This window comes from Centruroides sculpturatus, unplaced genomic scaffold (assembly GCF_000671375.1).
Source record: "Centruroides sculpturatus isolate CEXI.00-Female unplaced genomic scaffold, Cexi_2.0 scaffold82, whole genome shotgun sequence".
NCBI classification, from domain to species: domain Eukaryota; kingdom Metazoa; phylum Arthropoda; class Arachnida; order Scorpiones; family Buthidae; genus Centruroides; species Centruroides sculpturatus.
The window spans coordinates 876,733-902,135 of NW_019384498.1; the positions used below are offsets into that span (position 1 = coordinate 876,733).

At 29.9% G+C, this 25,403-nt stretch overlaps 1 protein-coding gene across 2 annotated transcripts in view; it reads right to left on the bottom strand.

Moving 5' to 3' along the window:
• Nucleotides 1–25,403, bottom strand: part of LOC111621981 (DET1- and DDB1-associated protein 1-like) — a 46,939-nt gene that overhangs the window by 18,408 nt on the left and 3,128 nt on the right. For both annotated transcript variants that reach the window (XM_023364271.1, XM_023364272.1), the window contains exons 2-5: nucleotides 11,594–11,706; nucleotides 6,139–6,225; nucleotides 3,983–4,034; nucleotides 3,850–3,917 (exon numbers count right to left, since the gene is read on the bottom strand). In XM_023364271.1, the coding sequence (XP_023220039.1) occupies nucleotides 3,850–3,917; nucleotides 3,983–4,034; nucleotides 6,139–6,225; nucleotides 11,594–11,596 (210 nt within the window). In that variant the 5' untranslated portion in view covers nucleotides 11,597–11,706. The remainder of the gene's footprint in view (nucleotides 1–3,849; nucleotides 3,918–3,982; nucleotides 4,035–6,138; nucleotides 6,226–11,593; nucleotides 11,707–25,403) is intronic.

The following is a 25,403-nucleotide window of genomic DNA, read 5'->3' on the forward strand; positions in this document are numbered from 1 at the left end:
ACTTTTCAATTGATCACTTATTTCAAAAATGTCAAAGTCTTTCAAAAATACGTGAAACTTTTAACATCTCCCGAATACTCCAAAACGACTCATCTCAAGATTATAGAAATACTTTAAATAGTCTGAATAAAAAAGATCTCTACAGTCTGTATAACTTTTTCACTAAAATTACAAAAATGTAAATCTATGCCAGTATATTAAACTACCAATATTGTACATCTGATTATTAATGTAAATAATATTATTGTAACTATCAAATTGTTTAATACTAATATCCTATATATTTTGTAAATATTATAAAAATTTTATATCATCTCTCTGTATAACCCCCTGCAACAGGGATACTTCCCTTTATGCTAATAAAGATTATTATTATTATTATTATAAATAAGATAAACAGTTTTGAACATATGTAGTGCTCTGTCTTAAAAAAAATTAGCATTATAGAAATACTATATAACGTAACATAATATTGTGAAAGCATGATGATTACACCAAGACTTCATAAGTGCAGTTCAATATTATATCAAAAGCATATCAGAATTAAGTTTAAATATTAAAAATAAATAGGGAATTAAGCTATACAATTCATAAATAGCTTTAGAAAACATCCACATGTTTCTTATTTTTTGTCTCCACCATTGCTGATATATTTAAGGATATCTAATCTAACAATTAAGTCTTCCATACACTTGTGAAAGAAATTTGGATTTTTATGCTCTATTGTTATAATGATGCAACTCCAGTTTGTCTTCCATAAGCTGTTTTCCAAGGTCCTGGAAACACCCACAAACCCGTCTACAAGAAAATTCAAGACTTACCCAAGTAATGGCCACTGTCTTTTGGGGTGTTCATGGATTGATTTCACATCTAACAGCTAATGCAATTTTCTATTAAGAAATGCTTTGAAAAGAGACCAAGCCTCTAACAACAAATTACTTCTCAAACAGAAGTCTCCTCCTTCATGACAATACCTGTCCATAAGCAGCAAAAGGTAGCACTAAACTTCAGAAGAGATCAGAAATGGTAAATTCTTTACCATCCACCATATGACCCAGACTTAGCTCCATCAGATTTTCATTTGTTTCTCCATATGAAGAAACATCTGCATGGGAGATAATTCCAGACAGATAAGGATGTCAAACATTAGTTTTGTCAGCAGCTGAATCATCAATGCCCAGATTTCTATTACAGAAGAATGAAACATCTGATTGTTAGATTGGATAAATATCTCTACAAGCATTGACTCTCATTGTTTCTTATTTTTCAACAAATTTTTTCTAAGGTACTCATGAATTTTTGTATATTGCTTAATTATTTTAAAAATAAAAACAAATTTAATTTCTGATAAATCCTCTTACATAATAACTTATTTGGATTCTATTACAAAACTTAACAATAGACTAAGATCCAAGTGATATATCAATACAAAATAAAAGAAGACTGAAATGAAGTAAATGTTTTAACAATTGATTAAATTTCACAATAAAAAGTACTACTACTATAATTTAACTTATAATGCATTCTAGAAAACAATTTAAATATAAAAAATTCAGAGATAAGAATTAATTTTTTAGGGAAGTGTTTTCCATTATAACTTGTTCCTGGAACAACCAAATAACTGCAACCAATTCTCCAAATGGCACAAATGTTGCAAACACCTAATTATCTACAAATCTATGGTTTTAGCATGATATTAACATTACAAATGCCGATTAATTTATTAAAAAACATTTCACAAGATAATAAAGGATGTGTTTATAAATAGTAACACAATGAATAAATTTATACAGTACATCTATTATGAATTGTTTAGAAACTCTGTTTAATTTACAGTAGACAGAAATGAAAACATTGTAATGATATTGTATATTTTATATTTCAATATACAAAACAATGTAAATAAACAAACAAGGCAAGGGGAATGTTAAGAATAAGCTCATAAGATTAGTGATTTTTATCACAAAACTTCAGTCTAACTCAGTAAAACTCAGAACTGTAGCAAAATATCAATGAAAGAAACACAGAATGGAAAAGCATCCACACTCTACTTCCCACTTTTTAATGCAGATTCAAATTTTTCACAAATATACTCCCAAAAAAATTTGTGATGCTGGAATTCTTCCATTTGGTTCAATTTGGATATCACAATTGATACTAACGATCATTTATTGTAGTAAAAATTCAAATACTTTCATATATATCAACGGTGGGCAACCCCCGGCCCGCGGGCCAGCTACGGCCCGCGAAGAGTTTCTATCCGGCCCGCGAGATGTTTAGAAGAAATTATAAATAAATATTTTTCGATGTAATTCGTCTAGTTTAAATTGAATATTATTTTCTGAAGTGTTGCGGCAGCAATGACAGGAAAAAATAAGGGAGTCATTTCCTTATTCAAACAAAAAATGGGAGAACAGAATTTTTCTAAATTATTTATATCTCATCGCATCATCCATCAAGAAAATCTATGTGCAAAAGCTATGCAATTAGAAAATGTAATGTCTGTCGTATCCAACTACATAGTGCTGTTTTTATTGTGTTTAAAGTCACTTAGATTTTACAAAAAGGTGAGCCGTTCACAGCCCGGCACACGCATTTGTAAAATCTAAGTGACTCATACAACATGGAATTCATATAAAACGGAATAATCAACAGTGTTATGGGGGGTCGACTGTAGTAATTAATTTCTTTTTATTTATTTATTTATTTATTTCATAATTGCAGACTAAAAATTTACAGGTCACAAGGTGTCAATTAACTACTATGGCCCGCGGAAAAAACGTAAAATTTATTCTGGCCCATGTTATAAAAAAGGTTGCCCACCCTTGATATATATGATATGAGAGTTGTAATCATTCAACAACTCTTATATCATATATATGAAAGTATTTGAATTTAAAAGTAGGATTAATTAAAGTAATTAAAGATTTAAAAAATATATCATAAGATTAAAAATTTCAGCTGCAATTAAATTTCAAGTTAGATGTGTCCCATAATTATAAAGACAATTATTTTAATTGGAAAAATATTAAAACCTTACATTTGATCAATAAAATGAGTTTACATTTTCATTTCATAGGTTTCATAAAAGATGATGAGAAAAATGATCTTGTAATAAAAAAATTACTTATTTTATTGAATAATTTATCAACATTCAATGATTTGTGTGTCCCAAAAGTTTACAAGTGAGCAATTGTTTATTTGGACAGAGATTGCACTCATTCAGATGCATAATTATTTGTGCATAGGGCCTAGTGAACAATTCATTTTGTGTATTTTTGTTGTGCACAAACCTGTCATCATGCCACAGGATGCTCATTTTTGAAAAAGACATAACTATTTTGAAAACTGAAGGAAAACAAATCAAGAGATTGCCAAACATTTGAGCAGATCTGCAACTGTAATTGACATTTGTTAAGTGATAAATACAGCAGAAAAAAAAGGAGTGTCATCAAAGTTATCAGCAAGACAAAAGAAGTACAATTATTAAAGAAATTTCTAACAATGATACAAGTATAAGATCTTTGTCATCATATCCAGACATTACAGTAAGCAAGTCATACAGTACACTGAAAATTAAGCATTGATACTTCTAACAAACTAAAAATTACAATATATAAATTGCTTATTTATTTGATTTAAACTAATAAGTTTAGAGTAGATATTCTTTAGTACATATAATTTGTATGTATCATCATTAAAATGTCATATACTTAGGTTTAAGATTTAGCAGATGTCAATAACTTAAGCATTTTGCTGTTTGCAATAAATTATTTGTAAAAAACATCATCATCAATCTATAAAAAATTATTTACCATAAAACTGTTTCATTATAATTAGCAAACTTACCATAGCTTTTTTATCCCATTGCTGATGTAAAAATCTTAAAAGAATGTTTGTTTTTTCTGTTGTAATAACTGAAACAAAAAAATAATTTAATATTTTATAAAAAAATAATTAATAAGATAAATGCATAACATACTTTGCTCAGAAGGATGATCTTTTGTAGGAAGATATACAGAAGGCTTCTTTACCTATTTAAAGTATTAAATATGTTAAGATTAATCAAATTTAAAAATTAAAATATTTAATTAGAGTATTTTATGATTAACTTAAACAATCAAACCTTGATATAGTGCCAACAAATGCTTATGAATGAATCTTTCCTATAAATATTAGACAGGCATCCTTTCAATTACTGAATTACTAAAATGTACAATTTTGCATTGCAAACATCATCACCAAAATTATGAGATTTTTCGAACTCAAAACTCATGTATAGATTATTGTATATAATAATAATAATCTATACATGAGTTTTGAGTTTCTTAAGAAACTTGAAATTCTTCAGTTTAACACAAAACTTATTTTGATGCTAATTTCAGAGGTGACAAAATAGTGATACTAAATCGTTTGACTATATCTTAGTTTCTATGCTCCAGTCTCTAATTTTTCATCCTTCATTATTTAACTTAGTCACTTTGATAGTAAATTACTATATCTGGCAACTTTAAAAAATTAGATTTACGATTGTTATTATAAGTCAAAAGAAATAAAAACAAAATCTATGTTTAGGCCAGTTTAAAAGGTGCTTGAAACAGTAAATACTACTAATTTATAATAATTAATGTTTTTTAATTTCAACTTTTTTAGTTTTATTGCCAATAACTATTTTATTAAATTCAGTTTTATTTCTTTCCATAAATAACTATACTCTGTTCAATAAAAGAAAACACATCTTCTATGGTAAGGAGCTGATGGATTGCAAATTTCAAGTCATCTAGGATACTGAAATTATCTGCAGATCATCCAATAACTGTTTATTAAATGTAACTAAAAGATCTCTATTATTATTTTCCCCTCACTTGAAAGTTGTTTAATAATATTTCAAGTGCTATATGATTATTATTAAAATTATTATAAAACAGATTTTAACAGTATAAATTACATTAAAGCAAATAAGAATAGTAGTCATGCCTTAGTCTAGAAAATGTAACCAGTAATGTTGTTGCTGTAGCTAAACAAGGTCAAACTATTGTGTTTAATGCCTATAATTAATTTACTTGTCAAAACTTATCATGTCCTGATGTTCTTAACAAAATATCAAAAGCTACTGTGTATCTGTATCTACAATCAAAGATTTCCACTAAATGAGAGTGGCATTGTTGCCACAACTGTAATCATTAACAAGCCTACACTACCTCAATGACATTTTCTACACCCAGGAACAAATTACCATGAAAAGTTTATGGATTCTGACAATTTCATCTTCAGTTATTAGCCACACAACTTGAGGCAAATAGCATAAAGTTTATGACAGAAATCTTAAAAATAAAAATATTAACATTAAAAATTGGGCTGCAATTTTCAAATCACAGCCCAATAATAAAATAAGTTTGTAAATTCCTACTGGAATCCATCTGTTTATCTGTCCTTTCTTAATCTTGAGATTCTCAGGATTAAGGAAGGACAGACACACACTCAAGATTAACAGATAGATGAAAGTCAAGATCAGATTTGGAAAGCTTTGGGGCAGAAGGACTTGACAGATTATATATGAAATTCTGGTTTGGACTGGAAGTCATGTTATTTCAATTCAAAAATTTTCTTCAGAACAGAGTTAGATAGATGATTCCATGACCACTGTTAACAGGAAAAGTATGATGCACAAGAGTAAGCCGCCCTGTACTACTCTGTACTAAAATCAAAGCCTACATTTTAAACGAAATAAATTAAAATCTGTAGCCTGGCATTGTGATGTAAACACAATGCCAGGCTGCAGAATAAAATAATTGTTCATTTTTATTTTAAAAAATGACAAATTTACAAGCTACTAACAAGATGGAAACATACAATAATTATTGAATTGTGTGTTTCCATTCATATAAAATGACCTTGATTTTTATTCTCTTGTTGAACATGACATAAATATGGAAATCTGTTGCCATGTCAAACAATTTTGCTAATTACAAACAAAAAACTTTCACTAATTTTATCTTGAGTTTTAAAATTAACTTTTTTAATAAAGTTTCTTATCATTAACAAATAATATCACTTTATTATTTTCTATAACTTATCATATTTATATATAAATAAATAAATAACTTCTTATAAATTATTACAATGAAATTCACTTACTGTTATCTTGCATGAAGAATCTGCTTGAAATCGAGCAAAATTATTTTCATTGTAAGAAGGGAGACCTTTCAGAAATTCAGCCTGTGACTAAAATAAAATATATATATATATATATATATTTATTTAACAAGATTATAATGTACATTATATAATAATTATTATTATTATAATTGAATTAATTTTTCAATCCTCAAATTTTGTTTTACAAATAAATTAAATCTCTATAAACTTTAAATTAGCCACTAAATTTTAATTTTAATTGCATCCTATATTATCTTAAACTGATAGTATTTGTATAAAACAACATCAAGACACTAATCAAAATCATGCTGAAGAGTTAATGCATTGAAAACAAAGGTTTTTCACTTGTCATAAATTATCACTATAAACATCTCAACTGTACCAGAGAATTCCTTATATATCCTTGTTTCCAATCTTTAATCTTGTATATATAGCTATTTGCATTTTATAATATTCAAAATAATTTTGTGATATTGATCCAAAGACAGTACCTAGATCAAAGAATATCAAGCTAGGTTAGCTAGAATATAAATTTATACTTCTTTCTGGATAAAATATGATTTATATTCAATGCTATAGTAACACTATAGCATTGAATATAAATTAGTGCTTCAAAGGAAAGCAAAGCTGTATTCAAGTTAAACACAAATTATATAATTCATACTGAGACAACATGATAAATTTTATGTTACCTGTCTTTTATTTATTTTTTTCCAGATTTTGTTAAATCTCAACAACTATATAAACACCTCCTAGCTTGCTTGCTAATTTTCATAATCGTGATAATAAATGAGAATTGCATTCCCTAAAATATGAAAATTATAAACAAACAACATCACTAAAACCCAATACATCATAAAACTACAAGTTAACCAATGCTGTATGTCATTAGGCTAGATAATGGCTATAATACTAATAAATTATGAAACAATTTGATACATGAAAATTATAGCTAATAATTTTAATTAAAAAATTAATAATTCATAAATACAGGATTATTCAAAAAAGGATGGTGCAAAAATAAAGGTCTGTAGCAAGTATCATAAAAACATTAACTGACCAATCACAAAAGGAGATGAAGGTGATAAGCCTCAAAAGTTCTTGTAAGTGGGGGGATAACTACTGTTACTGGCATTAGTGATGTGTGTACAAGACAGTGACATCAAAGCAAGAGAAAGCATTTTGCATGATGGAATTTGCACAAACAAGAGCTATTGTGTATAAATATAAACATCCAATAATCTGATTCTTTGATTAATGCCAAATGATTGCAGGATTATGTTGGGCTATAATAATGCTACTAATTACTAATCTCGTTACTAATCTGAGTGTTGCTGCTGTTTTGACAGTGCAGCAACACTTTCAGATCAAATTGACAAACATGCATCTCATAAGAACTGCAGTGCATGTTGGATGAAGCAGTTTGAATCCACTAGCTATGTATGCCTTGGGAAAAATCTAGGCCACTCATAGTCTAGAGATGGTGGATAGGATTCAATTATGTACAAATGGAGTCCAAGAAAATTGACAATGTGCACTAATGTGACTCTAGGTTCCATCCATTATCCATGGTGTGATGGATCTTACAAAAGTCTCTGCAATATAATCCATATAGATTGTAGCTCCTGCAGGTACTAACACCAGATGACAAGCCAAAACACTAACTTTTGCATTGAAATGCAAGATTGGTTAGAAGAGGGTAGTTTTGCTAACAGACTAGTGCTTAACACCCTGCGACTTCTTTGTGGGTGCACAGACACTTTAACAGCGTCCAATGTCACAACACCTGGACGACCTGAAACAACAAAATTGATATTTGGGGATATGCTGGGACACTACAGAACTGACTACTGTCTTGACATCTGCCATGTCATTAACAGCATGACACCTAAATTGAGCAATTGTAATATATTGTACATGTGAAATTTGGTGAATTCTGTCTTTTCACATCATTATTGTTGCTATGTTATTCCAGGTACAAATAAATCAGCTTTCATTTGCACAATTCTTTTCAAATAAACTTATACAATAATGATAAAATGATATCATAATTTGTAAATTTTCAAAATATTACAGAAAGTAATATGACATCAACAGTTTGTATAAGACAATCGTAAAACACAAAGTGCTTTAATTTGTCTAATCAACTAAGTGTTTAGAAATTTTAAAACTGCTGTGTTGTAAATTGATAGAATATTGATGAAAGGTTGCTTTTGCTAGATTCTTTTCCTTTTATCAAGTTAATCAAGACTAATTGTAATTTTTTTACACTTCAAAGTACCTCACAAACATATGGGAAATGAGTCCTGATGGATTTGGCTGAATCTTTAATACTAGCAAATATTTACAAATTCCCTTGAGGCACAGTTCCTTTGACTTTTTTGTTCCTATCAATATGCTCTACAACTCTGTTAAAGTCCCAATCGTGTCATATGGATCTAGATTCCTACCTATTAAACATTCTATAAATTCTTTAAAATAGTTTAATTTGTTTATTTACCTTCGCTTGTAAATCTCAATTTTAAATGTATCCACCATTTTTTCAAGAAATTTCCCGTGAGTCAATGTGCGACATTCACTAAAAGTCACAGGATGTTGTAAACGTGTGGTGTAAGGTTACTCAAGGCATATAATAAGGCAAGGCATATAATAATTATTTATACCATTCTGTGGTATAAATAATAAATTCATATCGATAATAAATTCCTATTACAAATAAAAATAATTTATTGTTAATTTAAAATCATCGCTAGGGTGCCTCTAGTGCCCGTTTTTGGCATACCGTTACGCAGATGAACACGCGTTGAATGGGTTATATAGATAGATTTTGTAGTTCTAGTTGCCCTAATCAAAAGTCTCCATTGTAAAAAGTCAAAAACTGTTCATTTTTTGACTTTGTACATATGGAGACTTTTGATCAGGACAACTAGAATTACATAATATTAAAGATCCAGCCAAATCCACCAGAATTAATTTCCCTTAAAGTTTGTGTGGGGTTGTTTTTAAAAATTTAGTAATTGTAATTTTTGTAAATAACATCTAAAGAAAATAAGTCCAGTATGATTTTATAAGCTATTCTTTCCTCTTTGTATCAAGTTCCTCTTGTCATGAAGCTCAAACAGTAATTAATTAATAATGAAAAACTAAACATTTTAGAATTTATTTTTTTTAAAGCTTAAAAACAACTTATACATCTACAACCTTTCTTTTCTTCTCTCTGATTTGTTCTAATCAAACATCTCTTCAAATCCAATCTTTTTGAATTCAAATCTCTCTTCTTTTTTAAAAAGAAGAAAATTTAAATACAGTAGCCCCTCATTATATTGTGGTTTTGGATACATCGTGTTTTTTCGGGTCCCCAAATTTTAAAAGAAGCTGAATCAATAAATTTTAAATTACCAATTGCCATTGAATTTCTTTTTGCAACAAAATAAAGTGTTTTATTCTCATCATTGAAACCACCACTGCAGGTGAAACAAATTGGTCAAGATCTAAATAAGCAAATCAGGTGGACAGATCAATTACCATTTATGTTTCCTTTTGATATTAAAAGTTGTCTATTTATTGGTTTTAAGCATTATTTCCACATTTACAAGTTTCTGAGAATTGGAAAATTCACACCTTTATGTGAATTGACAATACTGTAAATTCACATAATGGTGTGGAATATCCAATTCAGCACATAATGTGTAAAGAAAAGATTCCTTTACTTCTGAATAGAAAGTTCTAAAATTTTTATACAGTAGTAACTTTATTTTGCATTTTAGAGAATTTTTACTCTAATTTTATGTTTTGATGTTCTATTATATGTTCAATATTTATTTTTTTAATTTTCAATTACTGTATTTATAATTTTTATTGAAAAATATAAATTACATGAATTTTTAATAAGTGATTTATCATGAAATATAATATCATAACTGTATAATAAAATCACAACTGATATTTTGTTTTTATATCAACAGTTTGTCTTTAAATATCATTGTTAAAGAAACAATAATGCTAAATAGGTGTTCATGGTATTGATGTTTATGTAAACATCAATTATTACAATTGTGACAATGCCGAAAGGTCCCCTATGCTTCGGCATCACAGGACCGAAGGGTCGACATTGCATCGGCAAAGACTACAATGCTTAATTTATCAGGACTGACACCACTGTCTTCTGGGTAGACACAGAGACCATTAAATTCGCCTTTACACACGAGCAATCGCGTCTGTGGGCGGTTGGACTCGGGATGGAGACCGCTTGAAGAAGTGCACCTAACACAATTCTAACAATAACAACATTCATTTATTAAACTAGTTCTACAAAAGGGTATTTTCCCTAAAGCTTCTTCGTGAGAACCGAATCGGAGAGAGAGAGCTTACATAACATTGCGGGTTGTTATAAATATCTGAAGCACTATGTACGGATTCCCAGATGTCTGTGGAGTTGCTGAAGAGCCTTGGGAATGTCTCTGTTGCCTTGGATGGCAGTTAAAGTATATCGAAAGTTGAGATCCGTTAGATCTTCATAGGTGTATTCGGAGCAACACTGGATATTTGGGAGGAGCGCGCAGCGACGAGCGATGATGATAAATTCTTTCGGCTGTCACACAGGGAATATTCTTGCAGACTCTCAACCCCTCTCACTGTTCCTTGAGGTCTTCTCTTTATTTCCAAGTCACGTTGTCGTTTTCCATCAATAGTGAATTTTTAGTTGTAGTTCCTAGTGACACATTCCGAGTTCCCTGGGAAAGGAAACAACTCTGGGAAGAGAAATGCACTCATCCTCCGGTAATAAAGAGAGAAAAAGTTTTTTTTTTCCTCTCTGAGATTTAAATAAATTTCCTTTTCAAAACAAAAAATGAATTTTCTTTCGAAAAATTTCCAAATAAAATTGTGGGGTTTTCCCCTTTTCAAGCCCAATCTCTCTCACAATATAAGAGATAAATAAAATTTAGTATTGCAAAACTGCTTATTTATATCAAAAACACTTTCTGATGAAAGAATTGAGGATGGATATTCCATAGCATGTATAATCTGTTTAATATAAGCCCAGAATTTTTAGTACTCTGTTATATTGTGCTTTTTCTTTGTCTCCCAACAAGCATAATATAATGAGTGGCTACTGTATTTAGTCCTTAATTTCATTGCAATTTTCTGCTCCAACAATGAAAGTCATTATACAAGTAAAGGAACTAATTTTAATGAAGTGTTTTCTTTTGTTTAATGCATCAAAATAATTAAACACTTTCATTAAACAAAAATTTTACAATCAGTATTTTCATTTATCAAAGATTAATTGATACTAAAATAGACCAAAACAACAACAAAATGTGATTTAATTTACTATGTAAAATTAAATATTTAAAGCTATTTTAATTTTATTTTATTTTAAGACAATTAAAATGAAATAAAATTAAACTTAGTAAAAGAGAAATTAACTTACCATGTCATTAAAAAATCTGAATACCAAATTGTGATAATATAATTTCTTCAAAATATTATGACACTTGCTTGGTTTTTATTTAAAATTTAAGTCTTCATGGATAATTCTTGCTGCTAAAATAGAAATGAATAAATTAAGTTATATAAATACACACAGTTCATTACAGATTAAGTCAAAATGTTGACAACTATAAAATTTTAGTTCAAATTAACTACATAGTGGCAAAAAATAATATTTATACTTTCATTTGTTAAAGATATTAGCAGTATAAAGTTGCAAGCTTCTTGCCTCTAATGAGTTACATAATTATTCCAAACTACCAAATGTATACCTCAATTGGTGGAGTTATATGACGCTTAAAAAATGATGCGATCTTAATTTTCTAACACTCCAATATGGTTTGATAAGCTTTGTATCTCTCCACCAATTAGTAGTTTGAAATAATTATGTAATATTAACAATACTTACAATCCTTCAATAAAAGCCCTGCTTGTAATCCTGCACACATTAATTAAATTAATATGATAATGAATTCATGCTTTATCTTTCCAATATGTTTTCATCAATCTGACTGATAGCTTGCATGATATGTCCTTATAACTCTTACAAAGTAACAGAAAGAGAAATGCACAAACATCAAATTTTTCAGAAAATCTCACAGAAAAAAAATCTAAGAGCATCGCCATTCATGAATCTAAATTCAGTAATCTCAATGGCCAATGAAATAAAGACTTATCACAAAAGTATGTCCAATGCAGTAATGAAGAAAATTGTCACTCAAACTTTTGCATCTTCATATGTTGTTGTAACAAGCATTATCTTAGCACAAAATTTAAGTTTTAATCTCCTTCAACTATAGTACTAACTCAATGTAGACAACACATTTCACAGTAGTAAGTTCATTAGTGCTTCAGAAAAAAAAAACAACTATAAATCTTTCTTTTTAATACTGCAAAGAATATATTTATTTTTGGACTGTTCTATAGTTTCATGCGAATCCTTATTCTCCAAGATATGAATGTTTTACCAGTTCATTTTATTGCTTAGACCAGGGGTCGGCAACCTTTTGAGTCGGAAGAGCCAAAATTACAATTTACAAAATTTCAAAGTTTTTAAAGAGCCACAAAATTTTTTCTTGCCACCAATAAATAGTACTCGCATAAATAAAGTTTTTTGATAAAAAAATGAATCTATTTATTCATAAGAAAAATTGTCTCGGTTTTTCAGCACAAATTAAATAATAGAAACATCCGACGACGGCGTCATTCGAGAGCTTCCGACGGACTGACGACAGTGACGACGCGTGTCATGGGGGAGGGGTGCGGTGAAAAGCGAGTACAAGTGGCTGAGAGATAGAATCGGTGCCTAATCCTCGTTAATCGATTCAGAACGATTTTTAAATGTTTTTTTTTTTTTTGATAAAATGAATATTTGCGTATGGAACTAAAGAGCCGCAGCTTCACATCCAAAGAGCCGCAGGTTGCCGACCCCTGGCTTAGACCATTGTTATCACAGTATGTTACAATGTGACAACTGTTCAAACTTCGTCTTTCCCTTCCATTGTACAGTACCTTATTATCAATCATATGGTGACATTATTCACAGGTTACTGTTCAGTTTGTGACTGTTTCAACACACACACAGCTTTTTAAAAACATGAAGCTTACTGACTGGGTGTTTCATATTCTGTATTGAGTGCAAAGGTATGTAAGACTAGGTTTTATATTTGTACTTTATATAGTTTCAATTGCTACTTTTGTTGCTTCATAATAAGCTTTATCTTAATTTTTAACACTTTATTATGGATATTTCATCAACAAGTACTTGAAAATCGTCAAGGGCTTTGTGCAATTGTGAAAATCCAGTCAACAAAAAATTCCATTTTATTAATTTAAATGCTTGGCTCACTGTTAGACCCAAATATCAAAGACAGCTCATTATTCTTTATCTACCCAGAGATATCATGGCATTGATATGGGAGGCAATACCAGAATATGAAAATACTGTTGCTGGAAATAATCAAGTTTTGAGTGACAAGTTTGAGAAGAAGAAAACCTGTTCCAAGTGTCCATCTTCCAAGGACAGAAAAATTTCCTGTAAGTATATCAAATGTAACAATCCAATTTGTCTAAAGTGTTGCTGAAATCTTTACAATAATATATGACTAAAAGTTAAAATTTATTCAAAAATTTTCTTAATTTTACTATAAAATTAGTTTTAAATGAATAGTTTGATTTGCCAATCAAAATATTACTTTTTATTATCCAAAAAAACATCAGCAAACTCTTATAAAGTAACAAATATGTAAAACATGGTCTACAAAAATACAAATTATTTCAGGCTAATGTTTCTAATTATGTATTAAAGACCTATGTTTTTATTTAGAGGTTAATTGGAAAACAGCCTGCCATAAAATTTTCACACACATTTCTTGAATCTTTCAACAATATTTGTTCCTAGAAACTTTGTCACATGATTTTAGAATTTGTTACAAATGCTTTTTGTAAAGATTCTCATTCTGAAAATATGCTACATTTTATGGAACTTTACATATATATATATTCCATACTATGTCATCTGTATTAGGATAAATCAGTATTTTGCTATCACAGATCATCCACATTCCATAAACTATGGGTAACCCCCGTATAACACGGCACTTCTATAACACGGATTCACTCTAACATGGTTTGAGAATTGGGAACATCCCTGTATAACACGGTGCTTTTATAGCACAGGTTCAATCTAACACGGTTTGGGAATTGGATAAAACCTTCCTACAACATGAAATGTAATAAAGGACATGAAATGTTCTTTTATACCTCCGTGCAAGCATTCTAATTGTTTTTGTGGCTACTTTGAATGCTCTTTCAACAAATAATCCATTTAATGGTTAAATTTTACAATAGGGACCTTTCTTTTGCCTCTAAAAGATCATTTTAGAATTATAGATTCCTCCATAATGATACTATCGATAGTGCGAGCGCCACCATCTTTTTTTTACTGTCATTCCTAAATGCCTACAAACAGCAGCGCACTCCCATTGCAGAGCAACCGCTATTAACGAACGCACTCACAAACTGTTACCAGTTGATGATGCTCATGCTGAGATCATCATATAAAATGAATAATCATCTGGTAAAATATTTACTTAAATAATAAATAAGTATTTTATCTATGAAAAAAATGAATAATAAATCCAATTTAAATAAAGATTTAACAGCATGTTTTTTAATTTTTGGAACCTAATCCCCCTTTTCGCACTAGTTCTTTGTTTCATATAACATGGATTTGCACAACACGGCAATTTTTTGGAACGTAACTCCCGTGTTATACGGAGGTTACCTGTACATTACTTAAGGCGGTGGTTCTCAACTTTTATGAGACCACAGAACACCATTCATATACTTTTTATTATACACATTAGAGCATTAGCATCAATACATTCAAAAATTGATAAGCAATTTCGTGTATATTATTCTCAGGAAACAATGAAGCAATAAACTAATACAACTTTAATATATTGAATAAAATAGAAACATGGAATTATCTATGAATATAGCATTGGGAATAAATTTGAATAAAAACTTTAAAATCTTTCCTTTCATGGAACACTCAAGGTAAGTTTGCAGAACACTGGTTAAGAACTACTGACTTAAGTAATCAGATGATCAGTTTAAGATCTTAAACTAATAAATTTTTATGAAATTTCTTGAATCATCACTGCACAGATACATGCAATTTTGTTTCATGAAAACAGAAAATGCAAAGTAAAAAATTGTTTATTGCTTAGGAAGAAGTTAAATTCTTAATTTATGCCCTCACCTGATAACATTTTTTGACTCAAAAATGTTGTAATTTATTTGAAGTAAAACAGTTAACATTTCGATTCATAATAAAATTTTACATCGCAAAATAATTTTTATTTATGAAGAAGCTAAAATTACTTTATTAATATCAAATTTATATTATATTTGTGAAATAATTATAAAATTATTTCACAGAATTCATATTATATTTGAATTTATAATAAAATTATGATTATATATATGAGGATTATTAAAAAAGAAACAAGCCAGAGGCTGGAATGTGAAAACCGATTTGACAGGATTGTAATATCGTTGCGTGTGTAAGAATGTGTGGTTCTGACAACTGCATGGAAGATCACAGCCCGCTGCTAGAGGGTCATGGGTGCATACCACATGACTACAAAGCTAGCAGAAGCATGCATCAATTGTCTACCATGGTCAATCATGTTGTAAACAGTGAAATGGAGGCATCAAAAGAAGAGCAAAGAGGAGATGCTCATTTTCTGACAGCAGAAGGAGTAGGGGAAACGGACATTCATCGAAGAATGTCACAACTGTACGGTGAACACTGCATGTCTCTTGCAAGGGTCAAGGTGTGGCACAATCAGCCGTTGCTGCTGAGGTCAGATTGAGTGTCGAAAGTGTTCACACCATCATGAGGGAAAGATTGAACAGTCTTCAACCACAACAGGAAGCATGTCAAATGGCCCACTGTCTTGATCATCTGGAGCACTATACCTGGGAAGGGAATGAGTTCCTGTCACAAGTAGTGGCTGGAGATGAGTCATGGTGTCATCACTTCAAACCTGAATAGAAATGACAAAATCAAAAAAATCCAAGGCCATCCACACAAATGCAGGAAAGGTTATGCTCATGTTCTTCTTTGACCAAAATGGCCCCCTTCTTAACAACTTCCTGCAGCATGGGACAACAGTGAATGCCCAGCGTTATTCACAAACCATGACCACCCTTCACCAAACGATCAAATCGAAACAACCAGGGCTGCTCACCCGTGGGGTCATTCTGCTCCAAAACAATGCCAGGTCTCATACTGCCAACACAATCATGGCACTCTTGAAGAAATTCAAGCGGGAGCTCCTCGGTCACCCTCCATACAGTCCAGACCTCTCTCCCTGCGATTACACCATTTTTGGTCCCCTAAAGAAGGTTTTGAGGGGCAAACGATTCACCTCGGACGACGACGTCCAGCAGTACATTCAGAACTAGTTGACAACGCAGCCACGGGACTTTTATGAGACAGCAATTCACTGCCTTGTGTCACAGTGGGACAAGTGCCTCAACAGCCAGGGCCAATACTTCTGACATACAGGTAAGGGTTTCTGTTCCTAGGTCTCCGGCTCATTTCTTTTTGAATGATCCTCATATATATAATCATCATTTTATTAATTATTTCTAATTTACATTTTCTAAATATAAAATGTCATGTAACAACAACAAATACATATCAGTCTTTAATTTTGAAATCTTCAATTTTTAAAATTTTTAGAGTATCAATTCACCAAACCAAAATTTTTGTCAAGCTTTTGAATTTTTATATAATTACATATTATATTTGTTTTTTTTTACTTCCCTGACTATTATATAACATAACATAGAAAGTATAATAATTACTCAAATTTTGACCACTGTCTTTTCTTTCTTTTCTTGAATTTCTTATGTTTTGACACTCCAGGATTCCAAAAATGTAAATCCATGAAAAATTTTCTGTTCGTTTGTGTGTCATTTTGCACATTTCAAGACTGGATGCCAAAAGTTTTGAAACTTGGCAAGGTTATTTCTGTATATGGACCATTGATGCTATTAAACTTTGGTAGTCAAAAGTCAAGGGGTTGAGGAGATAGTCATATATCAAGTGGTGTCAGACAATGAAAATTTCACTCATTACTGGCTTTTACAATTCTTTAAAAATTCATCTCTACCCTCAAAATCAAGCCTTTTGCATTTTTATAATCTCACAATAGATGGCACCATATACAATTTTAATTTTGAGCTAGTGTCTTACAAGGGGATGGGCATAACACTATGGTCACCAATTTGTGATCAAATTCAGTGAAGATATACATAACCTAATGACTGACACATGCAAGCAGCAAGACACGCTATTCAAAATTAAACAAGATAATTAAAGTTGAAAATTGCACAATCACTTAAAACCTTTAGAATTTCTATCATTTGGTGTGTTAGTTCTTAAACAGAAAATTGATACCAGAGATTCAAAACACCAATGTAATTTTCTTTTAATTTTATAAAATTATAATTTTTACTTTATTCTTGGTACTTTTAAATTTATTATATTGTTAAAGAGAAAAACTGATTTATTTTTAGAAAACTACAAATGTACAATAAGCAAAGTAATAAAACAGTAAAATCTCCATTTCAAGTAACAAGTCAATGTCAAAAACAATTAAGATCTAATAATATTTATTTAAATACAAAACATTTTCTGTATATTCATGTACATACATACTCAAACAACAGTCATTGTATAATTAAAAATTATACCATCAAAATATGTGTTTACAAGTCAGTCATGCAATGTTTATCCCGGTAAATGTCGCATGACCCATTCTGGCCCACACCCCTTATATTATGATTTGCTGAATCGTTAATAATTATGTTTTACTGATGTGACTCACAGTAGCCTCCTATATTCTTTGTTATTATCGGAACGTATGGCCATTTTTCAGTTTTGCAAAACATATTATGAGAAAATGGCTCTTTGGGGTCATGGTGACCCACAGCAACCCTTGATTTCTGCATAAATTTGTAATGTTAATGTAATGTAAATATAATTTTTCTTTAAATCGTGAAATGACATACCTTTTCTATAATGAAATATAATTTTTTATCATTACTAATTGTTTCAATTTTTTTAAATACTTAAAAAATTTCACCAAAATTTAACTATCTGAAAAATTCTAACATGTAAATTCAAATGTTAATAAATAATTAACTAAGTATTAGAAAGTAAACATATATGTTTATTAAATTACAAAACAGAATGAGAAATAATATTTAAAAGAAAAAAGTGAAAAAAGTTAAATTGTTAAATATAAATTAATATTTAAAATGCAGGTTGAGGTGACAGGCAGCAACCCCTATAGATTGTCAAGCTCAGCAACCTCTACCAGGTTATTTTTTATCATCAAATTAAAAACTTTATAAAATAATTTTTAAATAAATATAATAAATTTAAAAGTATCAAGGATAAAGTGAAAATTATAGTTTTATAAAAAAATATCACATTAATACCTATGAGATTCAAAACACCAATCTCTTGATTAAAAAACTGGCATGCCCCCAGAGAGCCACCAGCCACTACATAAATGTTAGAAATTCTTAAGGTTTTAAGTGATTGCACAATTTTCAGTTTCAGTTTTCTCACTTAATTTGAGAAGTGTACCTTACTGCTTGGTGCAAGTCAGTTGTTGGGGATGCACTACATCCTCACCGAGCTTGATCAAAATCAGTGATTCCAATGTCATGCCGTCCCCTTGTTAGTATTTTTTAAATTTAAATATTTTTTTTAAATACAGAAATTTACCATAATTCCACAAAATAATACACTTTTTAAGCTTTTGTTATTATTTAAATTTTATATTATAGTAAAATTTAAAATTATTGGACTTCCTTTTTGATCCCCTTAACCACCTGTTCAAGTGTTGAAAATCTTGCAGTAGTCCCTGCCAGCTTTTTTCATTTAAATAAAATATATACAGTACATAAAAGTTGAAAACAAAATTAAAAATTATTAAAATATATTATATTGAAATGCTAAAGTTTTATGACATATTAACAGGTATACTATTCATATTGGTATATATTTACTATACGGTTTTATACACAGTAGACACTTAATTTTCTGTAATAGTAAAAAAAAACCATAACATACAGCATTGTACAGAACATTCTATAGAGTAGTATGTACTATACAATAGACGGAGACCAAACTCTCATGTAACTGGATTGTTAGTGCTGCAAAACCATGCCATACATGTACCATTATGTTAAATTTTGAGTATATTAACTTTCAAATATAATAATTGCAGTACAATATTTATTGTTATGAAATTTTAAATGCACAGAGCTTGATGTACCCAAAATGCAAACACAAATGAGTTTCTGGATTACAGTGGTACCTTGTACTTCAAACGACTAACTTCAAACATTTCAGAGTTCAAATGCCAAATTTAACAAAAATTTGCTTGTGTTTAAACAATGCTTCAAAATTCAAACTGCATGGGGAATGAAAAATGCACTGGAAGCATAAAATAAGCTTCTGAATAAATAATATAATCACAAATTAGCAATAGTGTGTTAAAACTCAACTTATAATTAAATCTCACATCTACGTTAAGTAAGGACAACTGTTAAAAATATACAAAAACTTTCTTTTAACCTTTACTATTAATCATGGCATCAGAGAAGTGTGTGGAAGCAATGAAGTCTAACTAGTATGAGGAAGACTTAAAAAAGGCACTTATTGTGAAGCATAAAAGTGGTAGATGTGTGGCAAATCTGGCAGCCATATTCCAAAGTCAACAGTATGACTAGTAAATGCAATGTTCATTTTATTGTATATTATTTATGTATTTTATTTATTGTTTTCATATTTTAATTCATTATTAGAGTATTTAATTGTGTTATTTTTACCTTAACTTGTGTGTATTTGCCATTTTAAGTTTATCAAATTGGGTATTGTTTAAGGTCTGGGAATGGATTAATTTGCTTTTCATTGTTTTTAATGGGAAAAATTGCTTCAGACTTAAAATGATTCAGATTTGAACAGCCTTCTGGAATGAATTAAATTCAAAGTACAAGGTACAGTAGAACCTCGAAAACTCGGCTCTCGATAACCCGGCACTCCGGATAACTCGGCCACTCCCTGGCAGGGCAAAAAAATCCTTAGTTAATTAATTTTCATTATAGACAGCTTTATAAAAGTATAAAAGCTCTCATAAAGTATTTTTCTGAGGTCTGTCTTATCAGGTAAATTACTGTACACAGTGTATTCATTAATTTTCATTTTCATGTAGTAAAGGCTCTATGCCTTCATAAAGGACGTACTTTTCCTTTGTTTAAGGGTATTTGGGCAGTTTATTCTCTGTTATATTCTCAAGTAAACAATACATACAAGTACAGTACAGTATTTTCTGAGGAAACACTCGTACTTATTTTTTTAACCCCATTCCCGATAACCCGGCATTTTCACAAACTCGGCCACCCTTCGGTCCACATTAGGCCGAGTTTTCGAGGTTCTACTGTACTACTGTATCTAAAATTTTGTATATCCGAAACCCTTGGTCTCAAGTTTCCACTGTATTTGAACCTTTTATATTTAGACTTAATTTGCTCAAAGATAAACTTAGAAATTTAAATCTTTGACAAATTTTATTTATTTATAATTTAAATTGCATTTCTGATCTGCTATGAACAGCTGAACAATTTTTAACTAATTTTATTTAATCTCCCTGTTCAATTCATGTCAGTGATTGTAAACATATATTTTATTGATTGGTAAATTTCAAATGTAATAAGTATTCACAACTTGAATTTAAAAATTAACATTTCAAAATTTTAAATTTTCATGCTATCAGAAAAAATCAGAAAAGCAAAAGCAAAATCAAAAATTCAGGTCATAAAAAATTTCACTGACTAGATGTATTCTATAAATAAAGAATGACTCCTACTATATTTTTTTCTGAACACTGGCTGAACATTTGCAAGCTTTTTGTTTATGCTGGACTAGGCCAAGCCATTACATCATTAACTATATTTTTACAACTGTACTCTACACCTGTTTGCTTGTGCAACACTTTATAGCTTGATTTTATTGTCTGTATTATTATTTTTTATTTCTATTAAAAAATAAAAATGTTTTCAACCTAATTTAATCAGGTTGAAAACATTTTTTTCAAAGGTCTTCTTCAATTGAGTATTTGTGAAAATAATAAATTATGTAATAAATAAATATCATAAAACTTTTAACAATGAAAGATACAAAATCAAAAATTAACAAAGTAACTCATATACAAGTCTCAGAAGAAATATTTAACAGATGAAAGTATTTGATTGATACAATCATTTTAAGAGTCAAACAGCTTATTAATTTGATGTTATCCAATTAATATCCAGTAACAGATTAATTCTGCTAACATACAAATTATTTTCCATGAATTTGCTAAGGAGACCTGTAAAGCATTGACACTATTGCTCATGAATATCTGCAATTCCAAGTTTTAGTTGAAGATAGTAAACATTATTACTGCATTATTATATTATATCTCGGGCTTGGGGCTTACCCTTCATGCAGTTTTCTCTTTATTTGTAAATCTATGCACACTGCATACTATTTTGCAAGCCTAGATATTTAAGCGCTTTCCTTTTTTGATGGAAGTGCTCATTATTTTAGAAAAAATCCCAAGACGCCAGAAGTGGTCTCCATTGAATAATGTGAGAACTGTGTGAGACTGACTGTCATATCCATAGATCTCCTCCAGTCCTCCCCTACTTTCTCTACTATCTCCCAGGCTACAAAGAATTCACTTTTGTTTACACAAATTTTTTTTCAAGGAAAAACAACTTATTACAACTGATAACTTGTACACCTTAAGTACTCGTGTATAGCAAAATTACCACAGATCCTGTCACCCTATCTCTCCTAAAATAGGCACAGTTGGTATTAACCAAGTGCAATCTTTTGTTGCACTGACTAATTGTACATGTCAGGGTGGGTCAAAAGTGGCTCAAAATTCATAAATGCAATTAATGGATGGGTCCTATTATTAATTAATTAATTAGGATTAATTTAAATAAGTGTAAAAATAAATAAATAATCTGGAGTAATATTTGATTTTTCTTACTCTTATCTTTGGTGAAAATTATTATTGTATCATTTGAGAGTTTTAATTTTATCTTTCTAAATTTATATAAACTTTAAATTGTCTAAAACCATAAGTATTTATTGACCTTCTGGTTCAGAGTATTTTTCAATCACAAGTCCTATTTTGCACGTGTAAAATTTATTTTTTAAGTTTTCCTTTTATTGTCACTTTTTTCTCAGTCAATTCTTTTTATTTGTTTTAATTAATGTACGTTTTACTTTGTTTCTTTAAAGATATTGACCTAACTCATGATCTTTGGTATGTCTAAATTCTTTAATTAAATTAAAGTTAAATGTACATATTTTGGCATGCTTTGCATCTCTGTTTCAGAGTAAATGCATCAGATTGTTTCTTCTGGCATGACAGTCAAAATATATTGACTGACTGAGATTTTGTTAATATTGGTCATTTTAATTAAGAAATAAAATAAAAAAGTGTCTTTCATATTTCAAAATATTATAAATTAGTTGTGATAATTTCAATTTTTTTAAAACTAGTAATAGTAGGGTTACTATAACAGTTGAAGGCAAAATATGGACAGATTAGCATTAAAAGTACTCAGATAGCAAGGCAAAATACAGCAGAGCGTTGTTTATCCGAAAGCCGATCAACCAAAACATCAGTTAACCGAAAGCGTTCCAGTCAGCAAATTTAAATTTCCGCTAGTGCTATGGTGCTGCAACCTTTGGCTATGTCTTGGGCTACTCCAATATTTTTTTGGTTGATATGTGTGTTTTAGCTGGCAGCACTGGCACTTTTGTGTGGTGTTTTTCTGAGGACTGTGTGTGTTGCTGAGTCGAACATTTTTGATACTAGATTAACTTCTAAAGTATAATTTTTTTTGTTTTTACATTTTTCAATAATAAGAAATAATTTTTAATGATACAAATAGCTACGATTATTATTATGAAAATTTTTGTTAGGCTTAACATCGACGAAAATTCAATGTGAAGCATCACGCAATGGAGAAAAATTTCAACATGGGCTAGGTTAATATATTTTTTCATACATAATTGGTTATCTGAAAAATAAGTTATCCAAACAACCCCAGTCCCCAATTGATTCAGATAAACAACAATGTTTTTACTGTAAAACTCTACTGTAAAAGGAATTTAGATTATGTTTAATTTACTAAATTGAAAAATATGAATAAAGTTTCAATTTACACTTTCCTTTAGAGCATAGAATACAAGTTTAAATATAAGAAAACTATTTTACCACTTAGACAACAAGTATTATCAAATTTAAAAAAAACCGTTATGAATGGGCACACATTCTCTAAGCAACAGAATCATTACATTTGCTTATACAATGTTGTCATGTGGGCAATAAATGCAATAATAATCATAAAAAATTTAGCATCTTTTATCAGATTTAAATCTAAGTGGTTATGATTTAACTGTTAACTGTAGTTGAAAAGTATGGGGACATCTTGTTTATTTTTAGTATGGCATGGACACAGACAGAGCCTTTAAAGTATGGACATATGGTAGCCCTAGTAATAGGAATACATCAATAATAAAGATACAGTAGAGTCTGCATAAGTCGTCATAGGTATAACTAGACACTGTTGGTTAAGTAGTCAGTTTTTTGTGGTCCCAACTGACTCACATAGGCATTAATGTTAAAAAACTCTGGTTTACTCGATGCCATTTAACTTGTCACCACTGAATAACATACTTTTGTTGTCCCACACTTGTTTAGACGTCTGATAAGTCGACTCCCCTCCTGAAAAAAGAAAAAAAAATGAGTTCACAGTTTACTGTGTGGTGTGAACTCATTTTTTTCAGGAGGGGAGTCGACTTATTTATTAATATATACATAATAAAAATGTCTTAACATTTTATGTATTTTTATATATAAAATAATAACAGATAAACAAAAAGAAAATATACAATCTATATCAATGTCACAGCCATTAGGCCGAGTTTTCGAGGTTCTACTGTACTACTGTATCTAAAATTTTGTATATCCGAAACCCTTGGTCTCAAGTTTCCACTGTATTTGAACCTTTTATATTTAGACTTAATTTGCTCAAAGATAAACTTAGAAATTTAAATCTTTGACAAATTTTATNAACTCATTTTTTTCAGGAGTGGAGTCAACTTATTTATTAATATATACATACTAATAAAGAGGCTTTAACATTTTATGTATTTTTATATATAAAATAATAACAGATAAACAAAAAGAAAATATACAATCTATATCAATGTCACAGCAGAATCCGATTTTGCATCTTCTCATGTTATGCGTTATTTGTAGCATGTGTTTCACATTTCTGTTAGAATTGAGTGTCTGAAAGCTAACAACGCTTATGCTGAAGGAAAAATACAAACTTGTGTCTGAATTTGAATGTAAGAAAACTTCACAAGCCAAATTTGCAAAACAAAAAACCTTCCAAGAACAACAACAGTGGGAATCCTGAAGAAAAAAAAAAAAGGAAATTATGAAACTTTTTCTTGGATTTTCATTGTGGATGTCTTGAAAATGCCAGAGAGAGTTACTGTACAAAGATGTCAAAGATGCTCTGGTATGTTGGCTAAAGCAAATTCATTCATCAAATCTTTCTGTTTTGGGACTGCTACTGAAACAAAAGGCGATAGAAACTGTTGGGGTATTTGGAGTAGAAACCAACTTTAGTGTCAGTGATGGATAGTCAGAGAGGTACTGTACATTGCATTACTCTATTTTTTTAATTGTAGTTTTGTGGTTTTTTTCAACTTCGCTTTAGTCATCATGTCAGATAACTCAACACATTTCCACTTCCCCTTGGGGTGTTGACTATGTGGACTCAACTGACAACAGTTCACAAAATTATGCACAAAAGGTTTTGCCAATGTTTTTGCAAGCACTTTGAGAAAAAATTAATTTCTGGAAAATTGTAACCCAAAGCAGGTCTTAGACCAAAAACATTTGTTTTTTTCTGAACTTTCATCGGTCTACTAGGAGAATTAAGGTTAGAGAGTTTTTATTTGAAAAAAATTAATTTTCATGGTCAAGAAAGTTCCCTTTGACAGGTCTTGCAAAAGCTAGGTTTTCGGTGGAATAAGCTAAATGGAATGTTTCTGTAAAAAACTCCACTATTGAGTTTAT